This window comes from Mugil cephalus, chromosome 21 (assembly GCF_022458985.1).
Source record: "Mugil cephalus isolate CIBA_MC_2020 chromosome 21, CIBA_Mcephalus_1.1, whole genome shotgun sequence".
Taxonomy (NCBI): Eukaryota; Metazoa; Chordata; class Actinopteri; order Mugiliformes; family Mugilidae; genus Mugil; species Mugil cephalus.
This window is the reverse complement of record NC_061790.1, coordinates 20,877,011-20,899,809: the sequence shown is the minus strand read 5'-3', so window position 1 is coordinate 20,899,809 and position 22,799 is coordinate 20,877,011. Positions and strand designations below refer to the sequence as shown.

Here is a 22,799-nt window from a genome sequence, read left to right as displayed (position 1 = left end):
TATTCTTCAGAAAGTTCTTCCCAAGTCCCAAGCTTGGACTCCTGTTTTGGGTCATTATCTTGCTGTAGGATGAACCTCTGAACAACTAGGTACATAACAGAGGGTATTGCATGGTGCTGCTGAATGCTGCAGTAGCCGTTTTGGTTCGGGGTGCCGCTCACTCTGTACAAGTCACCGACCATGGATCCAGCAAAACAGCCCCAGACCATCCGTTTCCTCCTCCATGTTTGACAGTTGATGTCACACACTGTGGAACCATCCTCTCGCCTACTCGACGGCATACAAAGATCCTGCGTGATGAACCGAAGATTTGAAATTTTGATTCATCAGTCCATAATACCTTCTTCCAGTCTTCAGTAGCCAATTGCGGTGTTTCGTGGCCCAGGAGAGCCTCTTTGTCTTATTCTTAGCAATGGCTTTCTTGCTGCAACTCGTCCTGTCAAACCTGCAGCTCGAAGTCTTTTCTTCACAGTTGAAACTGAGACTTGTTTACTACGACTACTATTAAGCTGTGCTTGAAGCTGTTGTCCTGTGAGCTGTCTATCACACAAGCTATCAACGCTCAGAAACTTGTCCTCTGATTCAGTTGTGACTTTGGGTCTGCCAGATCACTTCCTGTCAGAGTTTCCCCGTTTCTGAGCCTTTTGACAGTGAAGAAAACTGTACTCACTGACACCTTGACTTTTTTTGCAATGTCCCTGTAGGAAAGACCTACATTTTTAAGTCTTATGATGGTCTCTCTTCCATTGTTAATTGCCATTTTCTCTCCATTTTTGTAGTAACACACTACTTTGTGCAGTACAATACTGTTCACCGGATGCTCATGAGGGTCTGGTACCACAGTGTGTTCCAACACTGCTTTTATGCAGACAGAGGGGGTTGTAAGTAATCAAGAAAAGTTGGAACACCTGTAGGAATGAGTAGCACAAGGCTGATTCAACCTTCATTGCTGCAGAACAGCTTTAAATTGTTAACCCACTTCATGTTTCCTGAAAAAGTCCTTTTTGTATAATTCTGAAATGTGCATTATTTTTCAGTTTTAGGTAACCAAACTTTTTTTTTTTTTAAACCTATATCTATCTATCTATCTATCTATCTATCTATCTATCTATCTATCTATCTATCTATCTATCTATATAAATTAGGTATATATATATATAGTGACTCATTTTAATAATAAAACAAATTTTATTTGTTTAAATTTAATAGCTGGTGTGTGTGTGTGTGTGTGTGTGTGTGTGTGTGTGTGTACATGATGTTCTGATAAGACAAACAAGACAAATTCTTTTCTAGAACTGCATTAACACAAAAACAACACCACAGCAGGAAAAATTATAAAATTAAAATAAGAAAAAATAACAAGGTTATGTTATTGTTTTTATAATAATGAGATATTGTCAACTTTGCAATAAATGTTTTAACATTTGCAAGGATATGATAAAGCATCTTCTTATAGTATTGAGACACTAAATCATAGTTTTGAACCTGTATCTCACAGATTGAGCAATTATGACACTCTGGCATCACTGCACAAAAAATCTATATTTACTTTTCCTTTGATGTACAATATGTGCCTATTCTTCAGAGAACACAATTTTCATGTAGCTGTTGCACCAGAAAGCTTCTGAAGGTCACATCTGGACCACAATGTGATCTTGATCACCAACAAACCAAATCATACCATCTCTTACTCTCCATCTCCTGATTTGAAAGGTAAGCAGATCACAAATTCACACATTGCTTAAAAGTACGTTGGCCCTTCGGAAGTTTGGGGAAGTTTGGACATTTGTGGATTTCCATATAAGTTGTGAGATTAGTAAGAGAATCCATTTTAAAAAATGAAATTGACATATTATGATTTGTTTTTTGTTTTTCAGTAAACTGAGCCAAAACTATATATCTGTGAGGTGGAAAAGTAAGTGCACTTCAAGGCCAAAGACATTTGTCACAGTCTGATCTTCACAACATGTTTGTGGAGTTTGGAATCAACAAATCCACAGACATATTGTGAATAAATGCAAGAGATTTAAGGTAACTTACCTTCCACAGGAGTGGTAGACTAACAAAAATCACTCCAAAAGCAAGACATATAATGTCAGAGGGATCACAAAGGAATAAGGGTTCTAAGTTCTTAGCAACAAAAGGCCTCTCTCACATCGGTGAACGTTCGTAAGTCCAAAATCAGGACAACACTGAACAACTATGGCATTCATAGCAGTGCGGCAAAGCCAAAGCCAAGTCAAAGTCTTGCAATACAAATGTTCTGGAAGGAAATGCAGTACAGAAATGAAATAGTTCTGTTTTGAGGAATCATCTGTAATCCCTCTGAGCTGCTCCTGAAGACTGGTCAAAAGTTATCGGAGACATTAGGATGCCATTAAGGTGTTACACTAGATACTGAAAACAAGGTTTTACTTACTTTTGCACCTCGCAGATATGTACAAGTGATTAAGATTTTCTTGAATAAAAGCATAATATTTCAGCTTCAAGACTTGTGTGAAAATCTGTTCAAGTTTTGAGTATTTTGAGAAATTCCGAGAGGTGCAAATACCTTTAAGCAGCACTGTACATACATACAACCCTGCAGTCCAAGACACCAGTTAGTAAGTTTAACAACAACCACTACACTGCTGTTTCTCAGTCCTTGGCATCACCCACTCCATCAGGATTTATGGCAAACATGGCTTCAGCTTCTGGCAGGCAGGGCGAATCATAGATTTTACATATCCTTGTCTCTCCTCTTCCTTTCCTTAGGTATAGACTGCAACAACAAGACCCATTTTAACCATAGTGTCATGTTGCAAAGACGAAGCTGTGGTGTTAGAATGGATAAAAAGCTCACCGTGTGGTGGAAGCATGAGCCAAAATGTTGCCACCAATTGGTTTCTTGGGATCCGCTGAAAACATGGCTGCCCCATCCACCTGTGCTACGACTTGGTTGGTTATAACAATGGCAACACCAAACTGTTGTGACAGAGGTCAGACAAAACACTCATGTTAGACAGTTGTGTTTAAAACCAATAGCATGCATGTATCACATGTCCGAATGGTAAGGGGTTCAGTATATTGCTGTACATCATACTATGACGGAAATACTAAATCTATCGGAGACACTGACTTTTTGCTGACTGACTCTGTCTTAGGGGTGGGCGATATAGCAAAAATATCATATCACGATTTTTTAAAAATGAAATCACCATTTTGATTTTTTCACGATCTTAAATTGAAAAATAAAAAAAACAGACAATATTTTCTCGGCATTCAGAGTAGAGACATGGTATGGCAGTGTTGGAGAAGTATTTTCGGCTGGGCAGCTCTTACCGCAGGCGTTGAAACGCCTGCTTAAAGTAGTTTCTTTGACGTTTTCTATCGTCTTGAACGGTACCATATCTTTTGCAAGATAAAAGGTAGCTGCTTCTGTTACCTCTTTCCATCACTTGCTTGACTTGTCATATGGGGTGCCTTTGTTAAATGCCTGTGTTAATGTTGACTGTTTTGGTTGCTGCCTCCGCCTCCGGTGCCGATGCCGCCGGACCCCTCGCTGTTTGGCTCTCAGCATATTGTTTGGGATGATTCCTCTTCAAATGATTGAACAGGTTTGTCGTGTTGCCACCCGACGTGTGAACCTCTTCTGTGCAAACTTTGCACAAGACACTTGTCTGCGCTTCATCAGCTGAGGAAAATCCAAACCTATTCCATATAATGGAAGTGGATTTTATTTTTTCAGCCATGGCTCTCCATGTGGCTACCGCTACACACATAGACAAGGAGGCGGGTAAGAAAGTGCGCCACTACCCGTAATTCGCTATGATTGGTCGGTCAGGTTGACGACATAATACGTCTGGTGCGACAGTGCATCAGCATAGAACTGCAATTTATAGAATGTGCCCTAGACGATCCCACGATCTCTGCAGTTTGACAGATCGTCTTCACGTTGTAATCGTTCACGGTTTAATATCCTCATATCGCCCACCCCTACTCTGTCTATACTTATTACTCAGTTGGAGGGTGATATTAAAAGCTAACCAAGAGTCATCAGGTGAGAAAAAAGAAATGTGCTGTTCTGTTCATGTTTAAATTTTATTTTTAGTCCATAGGTATTTGTTATAGAGAAAGATTAAACTGGATAATTTTATTATCAGCATGACATGATTATTATGTACTCATGCATTCATATTTCTAAACAATTTCCTGAGTGGTTATTTGTTAAAGATCTTTTCTACACTTAGGAGCCCCCTTTGAGAGGATGAATGTAAGCAGCCCAGTAAAGTTTACCCTACTGTTGTAGGCCTTTATGCTGCAGGTAGCTTCTGAGGGTCTAGCCACTTACCTCATCTGCCAGCCGAAGCAGCATACGGAGGAAACGTCCAAGGTGTCCCTGTCTGGCTGACAGCTCTCCTCTGCCTGAGTAGTCAGTTCTGTACAGAGCTGTGGCACTGTCAACGATCAGCAGTGCATACCTAACACACAATAAGAGAAAGTGTGTGTTACCAGAAAGGATTAACATCTAGACCAGAAAATGAATGTGCATATAAACTAAAATGTCATTATGAATAACTGTTGTTGTCACTGAACAAAACCCAAGAAGCGGATATATCTAAGAGTATGTTACAATAACATGTTATACACAATTTATTCTCTTAACAATGGAGCCTATTATTAGCACTCTGTATCATGCATTGTTTTATTTAATAGCACATTAGGCTTCATGACAGTTGTTTTAGACCAGATGTTCATAACGGATTTCAGCCATCAGAAGTGTCAATCTTGGTTTACCTGTTCTACACTGTTGAAAGCATTTACTTGCAGTGTGTTTGCAATGTTCTGTAGTTGCCTAATATATATATATAGTCAACTAGTGACACATTTAAATATAGAACACTTAAACTCCTAAAATCCTACTACTGTAATTTGTATTGCAGGTATTTTGTTAACTGTTAATCAGATTTACAAATTCATAGGTGATGATACTTTATGAGACAGATCGGAATAATAACACTGCAGCACAGTGTTTCAGGTATTGTTTGTCTTGTTTAAAGTTGTTTGTCTGTGTGAATCCCATCATCCCAAATTAATAGACTTACTTAGCCATAGAAGACCCATAAAATATATTCCTGAAAACTCCTCACAGAAACGCTGGAAACCTTTATGCAATACTGAAGCCAACAGGAATGTGAGTTGAACTGGAATCGGTGACTGATGCTAAAGCCAATGTGGCTCTGAAGCAGAGGCGTTTGGAGAATCTAGCTTTCGGATGTAAATTCAGAAAAATACAGAGGACTAAGTCTCCTTGCACCAAAAAGGTGAAGCTTTTCAGAGCTGCTGCAGCTAAAATACAGAACAGATCATACTGTTGGAGACAGTTCCTTAATGGATACATGCTATATCTACTATCTCATCTTCTACTACCGCTTATCCTCACTAGGGTCGCAGGGGTTTCTGGAACCTATCCCAGCTGTCATCACATCAGGTGAGAGGCGCGGTACACCCTGGACAGGTCGCCAGCCTATCGCAGGGCTAACACTGAGACAAACATTCATACTCACACTCACACCTAGCGTCAATTTAGGTTCGAGCATGTTTTTGAAGGTGGGAGGAAACCGGAGTACCTGGAGAAAACCCACATAGACACAGGGAGAACATGCAACCCCCCCCAGAAAGGCCCGCGCTGGACTCGAACATGGACCTTCCCGCTAGGCCTCAAAAATTCTGAATACCAGTAAAGTGCTGGTAAACAAATCAATGAATTTTTAACACAGCTTTTCCAAACATCCTAGTTTTATTTTGGATCCTTACATTATTTTACTTTCACATAAAAAAATAAAAAAATAAAAAAAAAAACTTATTAGCCCCCCTGATGCTAATCGATTGTGTATCCTTTTCTCTGGATAACAGCATTCAGTCGTTTGTTGTAGTTTGTAACAAGTTTCTGGCACATCTCCTGAGGAATCCCAGCCCATTCTTCTTTGGCAAATATTTGAAGATCTTTCAGATTTGATGGTCTTCTACCATGACCGTGGTCTTCAGTTCACCACACAGAGTTTCAATGGGATTCAAGTCAGGGCTTTGTGTAGGCCAATCAATAACGTTCACTTTGGTTTTCTGGAGGTAGCTCTTCACCAGGAGCGACGAACCAGACTAGGGCTGGGTAGTATACCAGTATTTTTTTCCGTTATGATATGAATTTTTAACATACCAGCATACCAGTGTGTTTGATTACACAGCGTTTGGAACTCTGCGCCGCCAGACACTGTTTCTGGCCGGACCATTTTCAATTCTCATGCCGAAAAATGATAAAACACGCTGCACGTAGACTTTAAAGTAGATTAGTAATATATGAATAGAGGAGGCGAAGGCAGGCTTCACTGCTTAATCATCGATCAATCAGAAAATAGCAGCAACCAATCAACCAATCAGAAAACAGTATTTGTCGTTGCAAGGTAAAATCAGAGCACCCTAACCACACCTTATACAAATTGTCAAAGGAAGGAAAAGTGGAAGTCCGTGATCTGATAATCATTTCATCACTTATTATTATTATTATTATGATTAAAAAAATCTCACTCCAAGCTAAATTCAAAACTTGACAGTCCTGGTTTAAATATGAATAAATGCATGAAAACAAATGAAACCATAATTGTCCTCGTTTCTTCATTTCATCGTGTTTTTGTAAAAAAATTTTTTTTATCTCCGAGCTGTCAATGTCCCCAGACACACCTCCAGTATGCATAATCATTCTCCAGGTTGTCCAAAAAGGTCAGTTCTAAAGGGGGCTAATAATTTTGACCCTGGTAGTTTTTGGTTTTTGTGAAATAATTTTGTTTCTGTGTGCAAAGTAAATTAATGTAAGCATCCAAAATAAAAAAAGGCTGGTTGGAAAAGTTGTGTTAAAAAAAACATTAATCTGTTTAACAGCACTTTTTAAAATTTAACAAAAAAAAAAAAAAAAAAAAAAAAAAAAAAACACATTTCACAGGGGGGCTAATAACTGTACATATTTGATGCCAGCACAGTATAACAGAAAAGAGACAATTAATGATTGTGTGTATACTAGTGTGTATAGTAGAGTGTCTATAGTAGTTACTTACCTGGACTCAGTCATCATGGCAGAAGCCTGATACAGCAGCTGAGTCTGATGGTCTGTGTTGAAGGCTCGGGCGTAGGCCACATTGTCCAGAACATCACTCCCCACTAGTCCATACCTGTTATAGCACCATATACAAATCAATGTTTTACATTAAATGATAAAATAAATAAAAACAAAATAACTCAGAGAACAAATACATTTCAAAATCAATAAAAAAATGCATGTGGAAATACACATCCACTGGAAGTGTTGCATTAAAAATGTTTGTATATAATATGTTTAAACCTTACATCATAAACAGATCCTTTGATATCTGGACCAGGAATGGATTAGCTATTTTAAAAGACTTCTATATTGATGAGAATTTTGCATCATTTGAGCAACTGAGATTAAAATATGAAATCCCCAACATACACTTCTTCAAGTACCTGCAACTTCGCAACTTTGTTTCCTTAGAATCGGCTCAATTTCCATCTGTACTGCCCAGTTCTCTCCTAGATTCTTTTTTAGAGCTTAGCTCGTGACACGTTTAAATAACCAAGGGGAGAAAGAGTTAGGCATAGAAATTACTGAGGATATATGGGGTTCCACATTAGACAGAATACACTCGTCTTCAATTTGTTTAAGAAATAAAGTAATACAGTTCAAGATTGTACATAGATTACACTGGTCTAAAGTGAGACTGACAAAGTCGACACCAAATATTAACCCTAAGTGTGACCACTGTGGAGCGGCAACAGCCACTTTATCACATATGTTCTGGCTCTGCCCAAAATGAACAGAGTTCTGGCAATCTATATTCAAATTCTTCTCTGACCTGCTAGGAATGCCCATGGAACCTCTTGCCATAACAGCAATAGTTGGTGTAGTACCGGAGGACTTCTGCTCCACTCGACATAGCAAGAACATGATAGCCTTTGCTATGCTACTGGCTATAAGACTCATATTGCTTAAATGGAAAGATAAACCTCCCCCAACCTTCAATCAGTGGATTAGAAACCTTCTGCACTATCAGACTTTAGAAAAAATCCACTATGCCACAAGAGGCTGTGCCCTCAATTTCTATACTATATGGCAACCAGTTTTAGATCCTGTTGAAAAGATAGACCCCTCCTTTTTTGTTTGTTTGTTTTTAATCATTCACAATTATCACTGAATCTGTGTTGTATTATGGATTCATGGTGGTGCAGTGGGGTGGGGTTGTTTGCGGGTGGGATTGTATTGAAATATATGTCAAATCTTTTATATATCTTTTATAACTGAAAAAACAATAAAAATACTTTGTTTAAAAAAAATGTTTCTATATAAATTCAATGCATTCATATTCAATTAACATCCATATGTTATTTATTTATTAACAACGAACAAATCACTTGTCTCTTTTAAAAACTCCACATACACTGCCATGTATCAAAGTTGGAGGGGAAATGTGATGACTCACCTCTCAGCAACAGCAAGAAGTCTCTCTGGTCTGAAAGTTCCCTCTGTGTCAATGTACATAGCTTTACCTTCTCCACCTCCTTGATCAATTGGCAGCTGCGGACAAAAGAGGAGTCAAAACTATACAGTCTCTTAAGAAATCTTATGATTTAAATGTTTGTATTTTGTAATGTATCCTCGTTTATTTAAACTATTAAAATACTTTTGTTAGCACAACAGTGGATCTCAATGAATTACACAACTTCTCAAGAAATCAAAGCGGTTTTCTCAGCAGACTACCTGACAGGTGACAGCAAGCGTGTGGCACAGCTGGGTCTTCCCTGTCCTAAACTCCCCAAACATTTCTGTAATGGAGCCCGTCTCAATCCCACCTGTCAGTGAGAAAAAAGTCCAATGAAACAAGCATAGACAAACAACAGCTTATTAGCTCTTGTTCACTGTGATAGAATTTTAATGCATAGCTAACTTATATTTCTGGACAATACATGATATATTAGATAGATTATGTTTTAGACCAACCCTGCAGAAGTTTATCAAGCTCCTTTGACCCTGTAGAAATCTGGATAATCTCCGCTCGCCTCTGGTGGAACTCAGTAGCTGTGGTGAAGCCCATAGGTACCAGTTTGGCAGCTTCTACCTTGAAAGTATATAAATTGTATGCATAAAATCACAGTTGCAGGAACATTACTTAATACAGAACATTTAGACAGAAGCATACAACAAAGCAGTTAGCACCAGTAGGTACACTGGATGATCCAATATAATAGCTGATCCACAAATGCATGGCCAAATACAGGAGAGCCAGTTGATCAGGGAACGACTCAGCGGTCCACCTCCACTTGAGGGACAAAGGACACACTTTTGAAGATAGCAACGTCAAAGTCTTAGCCAGAGAAGACAGATGGTTTTAAAGGAATCCATCTTTGTCAAACAGAAGAGGAGGTGGACTAAGATTTAATCTGCCATAAATTTACAATACAGTCTTAACTTCTGTCCCCAAGAACTTTCAACACCATTCACTCCTTGAGACTGGAGTCTCCCACCAACAATGGCTTCATTAGAGTACCATTCATATGCTAAGTACTGCGACCTATCACTATGGTGTCATCTGCGAACTGGAGTTGGATCCATGCACGGGTCTGCAGTCATGTGGGAAGAGGGAGTGGAGGAAAGGGCTCAACACAAAGCTAGGTAATGTAATGATTACTGGTATAACGATAAATACGGTAAAATTCCCGATGGGTAGTATTACTGCTTCAAAATTTAATTATCATTAAAAACTACATGATTACCATACGGAATAATTGCACAGTAATAATAATTGCTCCCTCAGATTTCTGGAGAGGCAGTGGGGTCAGAGTTGGAGAAGTGACCCTCTATTTTCAGCTTGTAGCAGTGCTTCGCCTTTTTGAAGACTGTCCTCAGGTTTGCCCTGGATGTGCTGTAGGCCTGTGCATCTCCTGATCTGAAGACAGTGGCCTTCAGCAGGAGTCACACTTCTTTGTTCACCCATGGCTTCTGGTTGGAGAACCTAGTGATCTGCTTCTCTGTTATAACACCATTGATGATGGGGGTAATGTAATCCATAACAGATGAGGAATAGATGTCAATGTCCATGTGAGGTAGCCTGAGAAGCAAACATATTCCAGTCCGTATGTTGACACCTGTCCTGGAGTTTGTCCCCGCCAGCCAAACCTTGATGGTCCTCACTGTTGGCCTGACATGGTTGATGAATATTTGGGGGTGAGGAAAGTGGATCGGTTGGTAACTGAACTGATCCACTGTGAGAGTTGTAAAAACAATTTTCAAAAATATAGTGTGTAAGCCAACATTTCTTTATAATTGGTGGAGGTAGAGCAGAGCGTATTATTAATCACACAACTTAACAGCAGTAACCCCTCATCCCTGCACGGATAGGCAGAGCGGGCAGGTTATCTTGTTGTATGTATTACTCTGGGACTCTAATAGAAGAACAGCTGTTTCTTACTAGGATTTTATCAGCTTTGGCCTCACTGATGCCCTTGATGTTGAGTAGTTCCTTCTTGGGTGAGTAGGCCACTGATTCAATGGTGTGGAATCCTGCGTCCTCCAGCTTTTTGATGTCACTGGCACTGATTCCACATTGCTGTGTAGAGACAGAAGAACAAGAGACACCAAGGCATAATTCCACTGAAAGAGGGAAAAACAAGGCAATCATGGTGGCACCAAGGAAAAGCTGTGAAATAAAAGTAGTCCATCTGTTAATCACACAATGTGCAAGATGTATTGGGCCACTTCCAGGCCCGAGTCAGAAACACTGCAGGGTTTTATAAGTGTTGTCTGAGGCTTCAATCCTGAAAATATAATTACAGTTAGAGCTGCAATGAAATATTTAGCTGCTGGTTTTAAAAGAGACAGCAGGTACAGCATTAATGTATTCAGAGATAAAGAGGTGTCAAGCTGATTTCATGTTATAATAGATGCAGAGACGTGCGATTAGGGGAGGCAGGTGAGACACTGCCTCACATCATGAAAACGAATGATGATAAAATAAATTATACTACTGATAAAATAAATTACACTATTTGTGTATTGATCTACGATATAAATGTAATATCAGTATGATTCCAGTCATTTCGAATTAATTAATTAATTAATCAAATTAATTTACACTTTTTTTTGTATAAATACAGAGAGCGGCGCACATTGGGGCAGCAGAGAGCTGAGCCTCGAATTGAATAGTGCAATCTCACAAATTGGGTTAGGCCCATGTTGGCCAAAGGCATGCACCACAGGCATATAATAGCTCAGGGTCTCTGCAGGTTTCAACAAGTCAAATTTAAGACTTTTTAAGACTTTTTAAAGACCATAATGAATACAATTTAAGACCCATTTCACATCCATACTGGCAAAAAGGAGGTCTGGAATTTCTTGCAAAATATATGAATTTGAATATGAATGAATATGAATCCAAAATGCTTATCCTAAATTAAAAACAAAAGAAGCCTCTCTATTGTGAACTAATATTTGTTCAGAATTCAGCGTTAACTGATTAGCTGCTCCTCAGTCACGGCGATGCTAGCAGCCACAGCTAAATGTATAACTTACATTATTGTATGGCAACGGCTTATAATATAAAGTATAATATTCAGCTCAAAGTCTGAGCAGTTAGCCTGTTAGCTCGTTAGTAAGTGTTGTACTAGCACAACTTGGCCAAAGAAAACTCAAGTGATGCTGTGGGGTTCCATTAACTTTTCTCCGCTGCTGACATTTGAGGGCCTTAAATTCAAATTATTGGATTTTAGACTTTTTAAGACCCCACGGATACCCTGTGGTTGTACACACTGTTTTTTTCCATAGCCTAGTTGATGTATTTCATGTATGTGTATAACACATTAAGTCGTGTTCATCTGATATTAAACCACAATGAAAAATTACGAGATGAGGCAGCCAGTGCTTCTGGCACATGGAAGAGGGCACTAGTGAGGCACAGGTTCATGCTGTTGCTCTTCTTCTATGCTGAGTCAACTGTAAGGCCTATGTCCATTTACTGACTGTTATCACTTGAGCTGTCGTTCATGGAAAGTCAGTCAAGCCAACCACTGCCTGATTTTTATTCCGTGTCTACTTGTGCTGGGACCAGATGCAAAAAAAAATCCAAACAACCAACCAAAACAAATGGTGGATTCTGGTTCAGATTTGGGTTACCACAATTACTGTCTTGATTCTTGTTCATTTTGACTCTGAATACTACTGTACAATATTTCAAGTCATTTTACAGTCTAATTTTGAAGAAAATGAATGACAAAATCCAGTCTAGCTCTTTTCCTTTGTCAAGCTTTAAGCCTAAGGTCATGGATGTTACTACTGCTTGTTCCTGCCGTAATATGATACATGATATGTGCTGGCTGTTCATATCCACTTTTTGTATCTAGTATGCAATTAGCATTGTTTTGTTACTGCCAGTGTTGCAGTGTTCTGCAAATTTGCATGTAATTTAATATTCAGATCTTGAGACATGAGAATAATATTTTTAAAAATAAAAGGTCAGAAATGTTTTCTTTGTCGTCTATTTAGTTCATTTTATTTCCTCAATTTTCCTTGATTGAGAAACTGATCTGGGCTCTTATGGTCTGCAGGCTCTCAGTAGCCTGCATGTTAATATATGTTCTGTTTACAGTCAAACATTTTGAAGCACTCCAGGCTCAATTTTGATTAATCAAAAATCGCAGTAGCACAGTCTGAAGATGCTCTTCAAAAATCGGTGTCAATTGAACAAAAATTATGAGAGGATATAGGTTTAATAAGTTTTACATTTTTTGAAGTGAGTGGTGGATTGATAAGCTTAGATATGTTAAATATTTTCTTATCTTCAGAAATAGTAGTGCAGGAGATGTTTCTTTACCTGCTTGATATTTTTGGCTGAGACTCCAATCTTCCTCAGAAGTGATGTGAACTTAAAATCATTGTTTTATTTTATCGCCTTGGTGCCCTCAAAAAAATTGACAACCCAAGAAGCCAAGTGGCGTTCTTTGCCATGCCACAGAATAAATTTGGGGCCAGTCATATGCCTCCCTGATGGTACTGCATGATGGATAAGTATCTGCCTGTATTTCCATCCATTAATCGTGACCAATTCCCCAACTCCTTTTGCAGAAATGCAGTCCCAAACTTGCATGGAACCTCCCTCATGTTTCATTGTTGCCTGCGGACACTTATTATTGTACCATTCTCCAGTCCTTCAGTGAACAAACTGCCTTCTGCTACAGCCAAATATTTCAAATTTTGACTCATCACTCCAGAGCACCTGTTGCCATTTACTACACCCCAGTTCCTACAAAATCCCTTACTGCAAGTGTACCTATGAGGATTGATGCTGGTTTGAAGGCAAAGGGTAGTTAAACCAAATATTGATGTGACTTAGATTTTTCTTTTGTTTGCTCACTTCGCATTTTGTAAATTGTTAGAAATAAACGATCATTTCATTATATTATATTTTGTAAAGAATTCTTTCATTTTTTCCACACCTGCCTAATATTTTTTCACAGTCCTAATATATGGGTATATTTAACAACAATAATAAGCCATATCACTAATACAGTTTTCAGTAATAATAATAATAATAATAATAATAATAATAAATAAATGTTATTGTTACATACCTCCAATCTGCACACAGGCTGTGGCCCGTAGTTTTCTTCCTCTTCTATCTCTACTGCTGTTCTATCGTCGATTTTCATTGCCATAGTTTCGGAATAGAAACCTGCCAGAAAAAGACAGTGAAAGGGTGAGTGAGTGCAACCTTAAAACTGACTCGTAATTCTGCAACGTTAGAAAGCTTTACATTTACCGTTCGCTAATAACTAAACTAGGTCAAATAAACTCAAACGTTAGCTTCAAAGCGTCAACTGCTAATGTTATGAGCCTTTGTAATGTAAAACCTTATTCGATAAACCAAGTCGTTAGCTTAGCATTGGCGCTGTTTTGGAATTCGCATTCAGTAAGCTGACAACGCTGCTCAGAGTGTCAGAGTTGAAGGAATCCAGAACAACGCAACACGTGTATCTATGCTTAACTAATCTAATCGTGCGTTATAAATATTAATATTTTGTTTAAAATGCATGCAGGACTTACCTCCTCTTCCTTATTATTTCCTCAAACCCGATTGTTTGATAACCAAAGCTCCCGCGTAACAATGAAACGTAATGAAACGTAATGACGTTATACACTGAAACACCGCCTCTGCGTTACGTGGCGGCACTGGAACGACACACATAAACTGAATTACAGGAGTGCCACAAACACTGCAATAATAAGGAAATACATTTTAAAATGTAAAAAGGAATAAATATATAATATTTGCTTTTGCCTTTTCCAATTCTCCCTGCACGATCCAACCAAGATCTCTGTCTTTTGTAATTCATGAGTACCTAATGTGAGTATTTTCTTCAACCTTTTCAGCGATGTGAGGTAACTCAACATTCTTTGTGAGCTGGTGGCAGTCATTAATCACAGTACCTTGCCAATAATAGCTGTAGGCCTATTACACGAAATCTTATAATATGTATAAGGTCTAAAATCCGTTTTTTTCTTTCTTTCTTTCTTTCTTTCTTTTTTTTTTTTTTTTTTAACTGTGACGTTTTATTAAACCATGGCCAGGTTTTGTGTTTGTTATAATATGTCTGTGAATCTAGTTTGTTATAATAGCTATAATTGTGCAATTAATTATAACAAAAAAAATACAATTTCCTAGTGAGATGAGAGGACTATCCTTCAAAAGCATGGAGCTATATGAAGTCACAAAACTACAACACAAGGGACTGGGCAGGTATCATTTTGTGTTACTCGACTTCCTCATTCTATCACCAGTCAGACTGGAAAATGGCTGGATGATAACATCTGCTGTGTGACACATTTTTACACCTCCGTAGGATTTTGCATATGCTGTATCTGGCACCTCCCAAATTGCATTTTAGAGATGAATAGTCCTAGCGAGATGTTTTTTACACCCAAACCAGTTAAGATGCACGTGTGTCAGCTGCTTAGCCTTCTCTCAGCCACCGTGGTGCTGAGAAACACCCTAGCTTATTTGGATGAATGTGACTCTGCTCCGTCTGTTTGCGGGGCCCAGGCCGCTGGGGATATTATGATAGGTATAATGTTGCCGTGTCATCGTAAAGTGAAGGCAGTTCAGGAACGGATTAGACCAGAAAACTACCACTGCTCAGAGTGAGTATCTCTATCACATGTGTGTACAGACATACAATATACAGTATATATTTTTTACATTAACTGGGATGACAAATTATTAAAGGTCAGACTCTTTTTTTCACAATTCCACAAGGACAGAGAAAGTAATATATTTTTGCAATGTCTTTTCAGTTTTGATTTCTCGACATTTGTGAGATCCTTGGCTGCTATTTATGAAATTGAGGAGTTAAATGCAGCTGGCTTCCTCCCCGGAGTGCATCTTGGATATATGATGTGTGACACATGCTCGTATGCAAGCAAAGCATTGCAAAATGTAGGACACATGCTTGCAGTCAACAACTCTATCGATGTGAAGTGCAACTACACCAACTTCAGACCCAGAGTCAAAATAATTTTAGGAGCGCTGTACTCTGAGGTCTCCATAGCTTTGGCCAGACTGCTGAATGTGTACATGGTCCCTCTGGTAAGCCACATATACTTTCTAATTGGCGGATACATTTGACAGAAAAGCATCTAGTAAATTTGAGTTCACAGTCTTGATCTGGTCTGTGAACTGACTGTGATCACGGTTGAAGCGTAGCTGCCTAGTGAGTGGAGTATTAATAAGTATTTATAGTTTAAGTGCATATTTCATGCCTTTGTCTGCTTTTACCCAACTAAATCTCAGAGAGAAATATTGCACTTTTTCTTCATTAGGTTTATCTGATGGCTTCAGTTACTGATAACTTGCAATTGATTAAAAATTAGCCTTCCCCTTCAAGTCATTCTCATACTTGCACAGACTTTGGTTCAGTAACATTTTTGATGAAGGATCAACTTATTTCTTAAAGTGTGATATTCATACATTTACTTAAACAAAAGGATTTTGTTCATCTTTTAACAACACTTTCACCCAAGTGGTATCCTGTATGGTATGCCATATAGATGTAGCTGTAAAGTATGCTGGATGAGAGATATCAGGGGACTTTTGCGTACTACAACATATTGTAGAACTAAGCTACCATCTGATATTTAATCTGTGCTTTGATTTTTTAAGTCCCCTCTTTTGTGTGTTAAAAATTCTTCTTTTATATTTTCATTTTATCAGCTGAGCAGTGGATCAACTTCACCAGAACTAAGTGATAAGCTGCGCTATCCTGTTTTTATGCGTACTGTTCCCAGTGACAAGCATCAAACTAAAGCGCTGGCCAAATTGATGGATTACTATACCTGGAACTGGGTTGGGGTTGTGTATGGGGATGACGATTACGGCAAAGCAGCTTTCCAGAGCTTTCTCACTGATGCAGAGGCAAACAGTGTGTGCTTGGCCTACCAGGAGGAGTTGCGTCATTATCTTGATGATTCACACACCAAAGATCGTATTGAACAGATTGCCCATGTGATCCGTTCCTCCAGTGCCCAGATAGTACTGCTAATCCTGAAATCAGAGCTGGTAGAGGTGTTTTTTCAGGAAATGATCAGGACCAACACATCAAAAGTCTGGATTTCCACTGACGCCTGGTCTAGGAGCTCATCCCTTGCCCTAATGGATGGCATCAACAAGATTGGAGACATTTTAGGCTTTACCTTTGTTGCCTTGAAGAGTGAATCATTTGACAATTATCTCAAGAATCTTACTGCAACCCCAGGAGGATATAACCACTTCATCACAGAGTATAAGAACATGAGATTCAACTGTTCCTCAGAATGTTTCTCAAACAATCCTCCATTCTATTGTGCCAATCTCTTGAGAGTTAAATCTAGCAGCGCATGCACTTTGAGTGACCCTGAAGGACAGAATGATGACTTTCTTGTAAAGGCAACTGATACAAGCGAACCCTACCTGATTAGAGTTGCTGTGAGGGCCATATCACATGCTCTCAAAAAGCTACTGAAGTGCAACAGTTCTTTTTGCACAGGAGAAATTAACTTTCCACCATGGAAGGTAAGAAATGATATGTTCAATTCAAATTTGTTTCAAAGGCCACATTCAGATCATACAATAACATCCATCTTGTGCAATCCAATCACATGTGGCTGCCTTAGAGTACAGACACATCCAACAGTTTGAGCTATTAAGTTGCATTTGAGTGATAAAGTCAATCTGTTTTCTGTCACTGGTTTAACTGTACATCAGTACAATAGTTAATTTCTAATCAAAGCTTTATGTGAATCTTGAAAAATAATTAACATCAGACAAATTAATAATGACTTATTGCATTCTTTCAGTAAGTGAGAGAGACTTTACATCCAAAATAGTATAAGAAGTTAGAACCCACAGACAATAAAAAACAGTTTGTGGTTCTGACACAGCAGTAGAGATCAATTAGAGACAGGAGATGTATAAAACATTGTGCAAGGACAAAAGTATGGTTATTTGTATACAGTTGGCGAAACTGAGATCAGACCTTGAGTGCTAGCTGGACAGATGTGTGTAAGGCTTTTAATATGCCAGGTGTGAAGACATGTATTCAAAGCTGGCCACTCTTAATGTAAGGTCTGAAGAGGGCCCAAGGTTTGCTTTGTTATATTTTAAGATTTACTTCCACAAGTGGTTTGGGAAAATATTTGTTACAGTGACAAATGTCAGGAAAGCAAAAACATAATTAAGATTCTCCCCTCTCTTTTGCAGCTTCTGAAAGAACTAAAAAAAATTACATTTGAATTTGATAACCAGACATTCTTCTTTGACGAAAATGGTGATTTTGTAAATGGTTATGATCTGATCATGTGGGAAACGGATGGCCCCCACAGAATATTTCAAAGGATTGGAAGATACTCTATTCTTGATGATCAAATTGAGCTTGAAGTGAAAGAATTCAACTGGCTTTCAACATCTAATACATCGGTAAGATGACGCTTTGTTCAGAGTATGCATGCATATTAAGTGGATAGTGTGGTCATTTTCTATGCCTCCTGAGTGGACATAACACATTTGGTAGTTACCAGTAACTAAGGACATTGATGTTCTTTAAAAATGTATGTGTAGACATGAGACACATGCATGTAGTGTAATTGTTTTCATGCATGCTAAGCACTTAATAAATCATCTGAGGAATATGAGTCAATTTTTATCTATTTTTTAACAGTTTATTTTAACAGCTACGTCTTACAGTTGAAACCTTTGGATGCTAACAATATGATCACTATTTTGATCCGTTTTACTTGTATTTTCAGTATTGTTGTGTACCTGGAAAGTTCAGTGAGCTGATCTTCCGTTTATTCTGCATTAAATGAGCCTTCTCCACAGTTAAGCTAACACTAGACTTTGCCATGTTGGAATAGATACACCATGCTGATTTCTGTACTATCCACCAGACATGGGCATGAACTATTCAACACAGTAGTATTGCATAGAAAAAAAATCTTAAAAAAAAAAATCTTAAATATGTCTATTTCTTAGTAGTAATGTAAGTAATGTAATGTCCTTACTGAAATGCCTGGGAGATTAATTTCCATACATACTACTTAGTGGTTTTCTGTTGCAGCACTGTAACTCTGGATATAGGCCATGTTCAGGAGAATAAAATATAGCTTAAACATAGCCTATCTCTTTACAGACTGATCAAAATATTCTTCTGTTTTGCTTGTCTAGATTCCTAAATCCAGATGCTCAGAGAGGTGCCCCCCTGGCTGGGTTAAGAAGATCTTCAATGTATCCTGTTGTTATAACTGTTCCCAATGTACTGAGGGGACCTATTCAGATGCCTGGGGTATGCCAGACTGAAATTTCTCTCTCTCACTCTCTCTTTTCTTTTTTTTTTTCTTTTTTCTTTTTTCTTTTCTACTTTTTGTCTTCAGACACTTGATCCAAAGGTGTCATTACTAGTGGTACTTTGGTCATGTCCACGAGCATATGTCTGAATATGTCTGGAACACAGACTAAAGTTCATTTTATTTCTCTTCATTTGCATATCTCACTGGACTTCATATTTTTACCTTAATACTGTATCTCTATTGCAATCTTATTTAACAGATCTTCATGACTGCAAAACCTGTCCCAATGGAACTTGGTCTCTCAAAGGAGAGACTCACTGCAAACCAAGATGGGAGTCTTACCTGAGGTGGAGCGATCCTCACCCTATCACCATGGTAGCAGCTGCTGCCTTTGGTGTTTTGGTCTTGTTAGTTACCTTCACTATCTTTTTAGTGTATAGAGATTCACCTCCCATGAAAAGAGCTGAGGTGAAGTTGTCCTGTGTGATGATGGCTGGTCTGGCAGTGAGCTTTGCAAGTGTGGTATGCTTCATGGGAAAACCCACTCTACACCTTTGCCAGGCTCGCCAGGTTATGTATGCCATGGGTTTCACCCTGTGTGTGTCCTGTATCTTAGTTAAAGCCTATCGTACCTTCCTGGCTTTCCTTCCCTTTGGTCAGCTAACAAACTGGAGACTACATAAACTTTACAAACCACCTGTAATTGTTATTATAATGACTACTTTTCAGGGGATCATCTGCCTTTTATGGCTAATCTTTGATTCTCCGGATGTTGATGACACACCTCCATCCCCACAGAGCATGACCAAAATTATACAATGTAGAGAAGGAAAGACATACATAGGTTTTGGCATTATGCTAAGCTACATAGCTCTGCTTGCATTAGTGGGATTTCTCTTAGCCTTTAAAGTCAGGAAAATTCCACAGGAATTCAGTGAAACAGGTTACATCATTTTTAGCATGCTGATGTACTTGTTTGTATGGGTGTGTTTTATCCCAGTCTATATTACCAACACCGAAGAGAGCACTCCTGTGCAGGCTTCAGCCATTCTGGTATCCAACTATGGCATCATCTTTTGCCATTTTTTACCTAAATCCTTTGAAGCACTATCTAGGTCAAAGACTGATACACTGGAAAGCATTCTCAGGAGATGGCGAGTCACCTCTAGTCCTAATCTTGATTCAGAGATGGAGACAGACACAACCTCACAAAGGAGTTGTAGATTTTCAGTATCAAGTACATCAACTATGCTGAAGAGCTCAGGGACTCTAAATGAAATCTGCCCAACTGATGAGGTCATAATTCCTAAATCCAATGACAAGATTAATTTCTATGCTGTGTCTTTTAGACAGGGAACTAAAGTGACAATGAGACGTAGGAGTATATCCTTCTAAATCTGATTCTAAAAAAAAAGTGATGTGTACTCTGTACATTTTGAGAGATATTTTGTGCTAAGTGAAAAGTAAATATTCGATGTATTTGTTCTTTTGTGTGTATAATTTTCATTGTTTGTGATTGTTTTGTTTATTTTTTTTTTTAATTCACTTGTTAGTTCAGTTGTTTGTTGCTGACTGTACCAATGCTTAATTTGGCATTTAGTGTGACAAAGAGATGTGGAGTTAATCAGAATAGAAAAATTGTACATGCTGTGTGTATGGCACCATTGTGTGTACCAGTTTACCAGTTTACCATTGTTTTTACCATTGCTTTTTTTTTTTTTTTTTTTTTTTTTTCAATAAATGCTTTCATTTAGCCCTTTTATGGAAAGGCAAGACCCCTAGGACTATCAGACATGTGTCTGTATTTGTCCACACTGGGAAGGTTGCTAACCCATATAAGCAATGTTATTACTTTATACTGTCACCTAGGTACTTGCTCTGGGGATTTCAGGTTCTGGGTTCGGTAAAGCATCTTTAGCCTATTTGGATTGTTACAGATACTGTATAATGTGATATAAATCAAACAGAACACGAAAAAAATAATTGAATACCTCCACACACCAATATATACTGTAGCTCTGTAATGCTAATATCCAGTGGAGTAATTTCAGTTTATCACATCAAACAATAATGTATTGTATTGTTTAGTCTTCATGGAAACACCTGAATCGTTTTTCAAGCTTTTATGAGAACCAAACATTCTTCCGTTTCTGATTGTTGATAAAGGGAAAAGGTATTGTTCACAGTGCTGCTATTGTTCAGCTTTTGTTTCTGTAGTCAAATGGCTGAATTCTTATAAACAAGAAATTCAAGTTCTAGAAAGGCAAGAGAGAGCTTTAATCTCATTAGCAGAGGGATGAAAGATTTCTGATCTTAGGAAACTTGATGACAGATGACATCTGAAATCTTAAAACAAATAAATGGCAAAATTACAAAAAAATGTAATTTATAATATTTGTAATATATATATATGTGTGTGTCAAGCCTATCACCTTCCGGAGAATAAAAGTAAAAAAACGAAAATACATGCAGTTATGCTAACATTACCTTAGTTCCACCGTAATGTACACTCACTTGCCAGTTCATACAATAGTGAGAGCAATATATTTTAATATAAAAGCCCTGCATCCTAGCTTCATCAAGGTTATGAAATTTGTTTCATAAAATCGTTTTATTATTTTCAAAATTAGTATAAAAATAACAATGGTACACATCCAGTTTGGAGACTTATGCGGCATTTCACAGCCGACACTAAGCAGAATCATGCATACATGATACATCATACATTTACATCCAGTTCGCATACAGACATCACCAGCAAGTCATTCAAGTCATTGCCGGATTCCCAAACGTAAATTGGAGCTATAGATTAACTCACATCTCAATAAAAGCACATAACGAATTCAGTTACGTGTATGTGTGAAATGATTTTATTCAATCAATACCCAATAATGTGCGATGCAAAGTGAGAACTTTAATTTTCTTTAATTTGATCTAATTTCATATTTTATTTATTTAACATTTGCGATGCGCATGCATCAATCTGTATCGGTGACTCGTTTATTTGCAGTAAAGTAGTTTCGATGTTGCTCAGATGATCCTTCATTTCATTTAGGGATTTGGTGGGGTCTTGATTCAGCAACGATTTTCCTCCAAAGGCAGCACAGCGGTTTGGTGGTAGGCACTGATGTCTCCCAGCGAGAAGGGTCCAAGCTCGGGCCTTTCTGTGTGTAATATCCATGTGTGTATTCGGTTCTTTGGGCTCTTCCTTTCTTCATTTATAACCTACTCGTCTCTGTTCTTCCACCTCATTTATCAAACGCTGCATAGAATATACTCTAAAAGTGTACGGATCGGGATCGATTGCTTCTCCCTGCTCAACCGGAAGTTAAGCAGCTTTTTTCAGAGGTTAAAAGTTGGAGGTTGAAGGTTTGCGGTTGAAGGCTGGAGGTTGAAGCTAAGAGGTTGAACTGTTTGAGGTTGTATCTTTGAGGCTGATTTTTTTTTGTTAAATTTTATTAGGTTGATTTTTTATTGTTGAATTTTATGAGGTTGAACTTTTTTTTTTTACAAGCAATAAAACAATACATTCTTCAACATCCAAGAATGTTATGTAACTCTGTAACATATACATTTTCTACAGTTCAGAGACGACCGAAACCAGGAAGCCAACATGCATTGCACTGAAATTAGCCATACTCACGACCAACATGAATATAAAAATAACACAAGGTACATTTCTCCAAGCATTGTCCATTCATATTTGTCTCAACACTAAACACACATACTGTTCCCCAGAACAATTTTAAAATTATTAATTGTTTGAATATACTACTGAGAGCAATTTATCATACACTTACCTTACAAGCAATAAAAAAAACGGGGTCACACAAGATGGTGACTGTGGCAAACGTCTTTTACGAGAGGCCGTTTAGGAAATAACTTA

At 38.1% G+C, this 22,799-nt stretch overlaps 2 protein-coding genes across 3 annotated transcripts; one reads left to right on the top strand and one right to left on the bottom strand.

The window, feature by feature from the left end:
* Positions 1-1,359: 1,359 nt before the first annotated feature.
* Positions 1,360-14,247, bottom strand: rad51 (RAD51 recombinase). Of its 2 annotated transcripts, none has more exons than XM_047574283.1 (10): positions 14,141-14,247; positions 13,669-13,769; positions 10,515-10,652; positions 9,047-9,164; positions 8,807-8,898; positions 8,529-8,623; positions 7,089-7,202; positions 4,331-4,460; positions 2,843-2,964; positions 1,360-2,761 (listed from the first exon to the last, which is right to left on the bottom strand). In XM_047574283.1, the coding sequence occupies exons 2-10, from the start codon at positions 13,750-13,752 to the stop codon at positions 2,638-2,640; spliced, it is 1,017 nt and encodes a 338-aa protein (XP_047430239.1). In that variant the 5' UTR covers positions 13,753-13,769; positions 14,141-14,247; the 3' UTR covers positions 1,360-2,637. The 2 variants fall into 2 exon arrangements, with proteins under 2 accessions (XP_047430239.1, XP_047430240.1); XM_047574284.1 differs by lacking the exon at positions 14,141-14,247 and adding an exon at positions 13,857-13,994.
* A 553-nt stretch (positions 14,248-14,800) lies between these two features.
* LOC124999394 (G-protein coupled receptor family C group 6 member A) lies at positions 14,801-22,579 on the top strand. The gene is made up of 6 exons (XM_047574281.1): positions 14,801-15,235; positions 15,389-15,680; positions 16,305-17,141; positions 17,829-18,044; positions 18,792-18,909; positions 19,173-22,579. Exons 1-6 carry the CDS (start codon positions 14,985-14,987, stop codon positions 20,306-20,308), a joined length of 2,850 nt encoding a protein of 949 aa, XP_047430237.1. The 5' UTR covers positions 14,801-14,984; the 3' UTR covers positions 20,309-22,579.
* Positions 22,580-22,799: the final 220 nt, after the last annotated feature.